The sequence below is a fragment of the Mandrillus leucophaeus genome, unplaced genomic scaffold (genome assembly GCF_000951045.1).
Source record: "Mandrillus leucophaeus isolate KB7577 unplaced genomic scaffold, Mleu.le_1.0 Scaffold199, whole genome shotgun sequence".
NCBI lineage: Eukaryota > Metazoa > Chordata > Mammalia > Primates > Cercopithecidae > Mandrillus > Mandrillus leucophaeus.
In genome coordinates, this window is record NW_012102020.1 from 1,255,587 (window position 1) to 1,260,558 (window position 4,972).

Sequence of the window (4,972 nt, forward strand, 5' to 3'; positions counted from 1 at the left end):
CCTCCATGCACCCCCAGCCTCCATGAGCTTCCCTGGGCCCCCGCCTCCCCTCACTTCCTACCCCCCCCCCGCGGACTGTGGTGCTCTTGGGTTTGACTTTGGTCTCTGGGATGGGCTGTTCCCGGAGTTGAGCCGTTCCAGCCAGGCCTGGTCACCTCACAAGGCTGTGGGTCTGGGTGCCCACGTGTCGCTGCCTTCTCCATCCTCTCTCCCGGGCCTGACTGTGTTTCGGAGGAGCCCTTCCTCAGGCTTTGGCCCTGGGACAGGTGACGCGGGGGTTGGTGGGGAGGGTGTGCAGTGTGGTGCCACACGTGTCCACCCCAGCAGCACGGGACTGTCACCGCCTCTGCCTGCGCAGACTCTGCCCAGCGCATCACTTATGAGCAAGTCCAGCACGGAGGCGGGAGCCTCACAGCCTGTCACAGCCTTCGGGTGTCAGGAGTGTCTCGCGGAAGCCCTGTGCTTCCTGGCGTGCCTTCCCTACCCCAGCCGGGCCCCAGCCCCTGCCCCGGCTTAGGCTGTAGCAGCAGAGGTTTCGTGTCTGAGGTCAGAGGGGACTGAAGTCAGAGGGGACTGAGGTCAGAGGGGGACTGAAGTCAGAGGGGACTGAGGTCAGAGGGGACTGAGGTCGAGGGGAACTGAGGTCGGGGGGGACTGAGGTCAGGGGGGGACTGAGGTCGGGGGGGACTGAGGTCAGAGGGGCTGAGGTCAGAGGGCACTGGCAGCCCCACTGTCTGGTCACTGTGTGAGTACTGAGTTCCCTTTTGGACTTCTTGTTTTAAGACACAAGTAGAGCCCCTCCTGAGGAGACGGGGAGGCTCCTGCAGGCCTGCCAGGAGGTGATAGAAACTGCCGGAAGCATGTGAAGTGGTGGGGAGAAGGCCTTGAGTTGCCCGGAGTGCTTCTAGACTCTCACGGGTCTGCATGCAGGAGGCAGGTTGTAGTTGGAGGCCTGGCCCCCAGCCTAGTGCAAGGCCCTCGGTGTCCCGACACCCCCACACCTCTCAGAACTCCTGGAACCCAGCCGAGGAGTGAAAGCCAGTGGCCAGAAGAGGACTGGGGCCCGGCCTTGCCAGGGGACTGACTGGGGAGCGAGGAGGAGCTGTGGTTGGGGCACTGGTCCCGCAGACCTGGAAGCTGGGTTTGGTCCCGGGATCTTTCTAGTGACCGTAGACAGGTCATGTTGCCTGCTGCGGCAGCGTGCCTCCTTATTTGCCAACCGTGGGGAAAGTGCCTGCTGCGGCAGCCTCCAGCGTGCCTCCTTATTTGCAAACTGTAGGGAAAGCTGCCTGACCCACCTAGAGAGTTGAGGGTAAGGCCGTGTGCAAACAGGCCCGTACAGGGCATGGTGGGTCACGGGGGCTGTGGGGGAGGAGGGCCGGTGGCAGACAGTCTGGTCCTGAGGCCTGAGCCCCATCCTTGTTCTGCCACAGTGGCCAGGGTGTGAGGAGGGTCCCAGTGCCGGGGCTGCCCGCCATGCCTCGAGTTCACTGTGCCATCTCTGTCGGGCAGGGCCGAGAACTACTGGTGGCGTGGCCAGAACACGCGGACGCTGTGTGTGGGACCCTTCCCTCGCAACGTGGTGACCTCCGTGGCCGGCCTGTCAGCCCAGGACATCAGCCAGCCCCTGCAGAACAGCTTCATCCACACGGGGCATGGCGACAGTGACCCTCGCCACTGCTGGGGCTTCCCAGACAGGATCGACGAGTGAGTACCGGGCGGGGATGGGTGCCCCGCTCGGGACTCCAGGGCCCTCAGCACGGCACGCATAGGCTGAACCTGTTCTTCACCTTTCGCTCGGGCTTCAGCCCGCGACCCGCGACCCTCCCCTCCTCACCGCTGGCCTTACTCTCGGGAAGCTGTGGAACCCTAGAAAGCCCAGCCTGGTGGGGATTCTCCCGGGGAACGTGCTTTCCCTGCCGTTTTCAAGCTTCAGGGGCCGATCTCCTAACTCCGAGACTGACTTCATCTGTGAAATGGGTCCACCCCCCGATGAGGGGAGGGCTGTAAATGCACTCTGAATTAGAACGTGCTGCCCAGAGGCAGGGGTCCTGAGAGAAGCTTTCCTGCCCATCACAGATGAAAGTAGGGTCAGGAGCTTCTGAGGATGGACTCCTGTTTGGTGGAAAGGTCTCCGGAGCCACAGCTGTAACCCCTCTTGGGACCGGGGCCTTAGGAAAATGGACTTGGGAGGAACCCGGTGGAAGCTGCTGAGGAGCAGAGCTTCTCCCATGACCCCCCTGTGACCCCCTGTGACCCCCTGTGACCCCTGCACGCGAGCAGTGGTTTTCCTTCTCCTGCCGGTGGTGCCAGAGTCCTGGAGACGTGAGCCCACTGGCTCGGGCCCTGGGGATGTGTGCAGGTGCACGTGGGAGTGAGCCTGCTTCCCAGAACCACAGCAGGACTGGGGACCTTGGGGACTGCAGAGGGAACGTTAGGTGGCAGGTCCGCCTCCCCACCGCACAGTACAGAGCTCACTCCATACCCGGGAGGGGCGCTGCCTCCTGTGTAAGAGGATAAGGCCACTGAGGGGCATCTGGGAAGGACGCACAGAATCGGCCACTTCGGGATGCTATACCCCAGGGAGGCCCCGGAAGCTGCTTCCGCCAGGCCTCCAAGCCTCTCTGCTGGCCACAGGGGGATTCCAGGTCCCTGGCCTCTGCAGCCCTTCTCCTGCTGACTTCTGATACTCTGGTCTGTCCTGAGAGGCATGGAAAGCAGGGGCCTCCGGCCACCAGACCCCACACACCAGAACTCCAGGCTCACAGGGCTCAGCCCATGCGTTTTGCCTAAAAAACCCAGCAAGGGCCTGAGGCTTGGGGTGAAAGGTTGCAGACACCTCTGGGAGAGGGTGGTGCCCTCTGCCCCACTCCTGGCACGCCGTGGCCAGCCCAGCCCCATTCCTCCGGGCTTTAATCAGCCCCAGTGACTAAGTCTTAGATACTGACAGTTGGTGCAGGGATGGAGGGTGGATCCGCAGCAGGACAGGTGGCCCAGCCTCTCCCGCACCTCCTGGCCACCCTGGCCGGGCACCATAGCTGGATGCCTTGTTCTCAGGCCCCCCATCGTGGCCTGCAGAACAGAAGTGTGTGCCCTCCTGCGGCTGCCTGGTGGGGGCTAGGGGCCTGGGGATTGTTGAGGACCACCTCTGCCCTCGTAGGGTGCAGCTGGAGCCCCTGAAGTCCTAGGCTTTCCATCCTGGGGTCAGATGTCCTTTCTCTGTCCTCTCTCCAGGACACCCTGGTGTGTCTCCTCTGGTTCCAGCTGAGATGAGTGGTCAGGATCTGTGGACTGGGAGGCGGGAGGCCTGCGCTCCAGACCTAAGACTACACCCGGTTTCCTCCAGGAGGAAGGGGTTCCGATAAGATTCTGCCGTCCCTCCACATGCTTCCCCTGCTCTCTTGACCTGGCTGTCTCCCCCACAGACTGTATCTGGGAAACCCCATGGACCCCCCCGACCTGCTGAGCGTGGAGCTGAGCACCTCCCGGCCCCCCCAGCATCTAGGAGGGGTGAAAAGTAAGATCCCTTCTGCTCCTTGGTGTCCCTGATTCATTGGCTGCTCAGGAAGGAGCACTGTGTTCACAGGCCACCCTGAGCCTGCTCCTCTGGCTCTGGGGACAGTGGGGTCAGGGCAGCAGGCGGGACAGCTGTGTCCCTGGCTCTGGCTGGGCGTGGGGTGGAAGACAGGCAGCTGTTTCCGCCGAGGTGGGCCTCCTCAGGCTGGGTCTGCAGCAGCCCCGTCCGCCCGGCGTCCCTCCTCCCTCCTTCCACGGCCAAGCTCAGATCCTGGCTTTCCTCACTTCCCCCTAATCCTGCTCTCCTGTCCCAAGCCAAAACCCCGCCATGCTCCGGCTCTGCCTGGAGCCTCTTCCGTCTCCCGGTCCTCTGCCTGTCATACCAGACTGCCGTGTTCCTCATCCTGCTGCCTGCGGCCTCCCGTGTGCTGGGGGCTTGTACATTCACTTGCCCCCATTCACTTCTCTCCCTTCCTCTCTCTCCACACTCTGCCCTCTCGTCCGGCCGTCTTCCTCCCTCGTCCTCTGTCCTGTTCTGTCCCTCTCCCCCTGTCCGCATGGCCTTTCTTGCAGGGGAGCCTCCACCTCGCCCACCTCAGCCTGCCTTCTTCACTCAGAGTAAGTGGGGCTGCTCCCGATGCCTCAGCCCCCGCCCCCGCCCCCTCTCTCTCACTCCTCTCCTGGAAGGTACAGAGCCCGGGCAGCTGGGTGGGCGGGGAGGCTGGTGTGTGCTGTGAGCTTCCGCGGCTGACCTGGCCTAGCATGCCTGCCTCCTCCGGCCTGCCCCCCAGAGTCTGGGCTTTGGAGCACGAGTGTGGCGCTGGCTTCCGCCTCGGCCTCACTGCCTCTCAGACCTGCGGGCACTGTCTGGGCTTCGTGGCGGTTGGTCAGGAGCGCTGTCCTCTCCAAGGATAGTTCCTATGGCCCTGATGGCAGGAGGCGGCTCCGTGCCTGCACTAATGGTGTGCCGTGGTGGGGGCGGGGGTGAGGGCTTACTAACGCGCTGGGGCCCGGGAGCAGAGCTGCCAGGGTCTTGTGCTGATGGAGGGAGCGATGGGCAGGAGCCAGTGTTGCTTGCTCCAGCTCCGGTGGAGGGAGGCGGGGCTCGTGGGCCCACACAGGGCTGCCTGCTGGGCAGAGCAGGTTCCGCCCTCCTGATCGAGGGGTCGGAGGTGCACTGAGAACCTGGCAGCCAATGGCTGACCTCAGACCTCGGGGGGAATTGGGAGTGGAGGGTTGCTGGGGGACACTCGGCTTTCTTTCCCACGTGCCACCTCTCCTGTGCCCCTGACCCGGCCTGACTGCCTTCCTGTCGGGGTCTCCCTTTCCTCACAGAACCAGCCTATGACCCTGTGAGCGAGGACCAGGACCCCCTGTCCAGCGACTTCAAGAGGCTGGGCCTGCGGAAGCCAGGCCTGCCCCGAGGGCTGTGGCTGGCGAAGCCCTCAGCGCGGGT

General features: G+C 63.9%; 1 protein-coding gene across 1 annotated transcript in view; it reads left to right on the plus strand.

Moving 5' to 3' along the window:
* The window catches only part of TNK2 (tyrosine kinase, non-receptor, 2), a 24,884-nt gene that overhangs the window by 18,139 nt on the left and 1,773 nt on the right, over positions 1–4,972 (plus strand). Inside the window, exons 10-13 of the mRNA XM_011978730.1 lie at positions 1,513–1,707; positions 3,426–3,517; positions 4,090–4,134; positions 4,852–4,970. Coding sequence (XP_011834120.1) covers positions 1,513–1,707; positions 3,426–3,517; positions 4,090–4,134; positions 4,852–4,970 — 451 coding nt within the window. The remainder of the gene's footprint in view (positions 1–1,512; positions 1,708–3,425; positions 3,518–4,089; positions 4,135–4,851; positions 4,971–4,972) is intronic.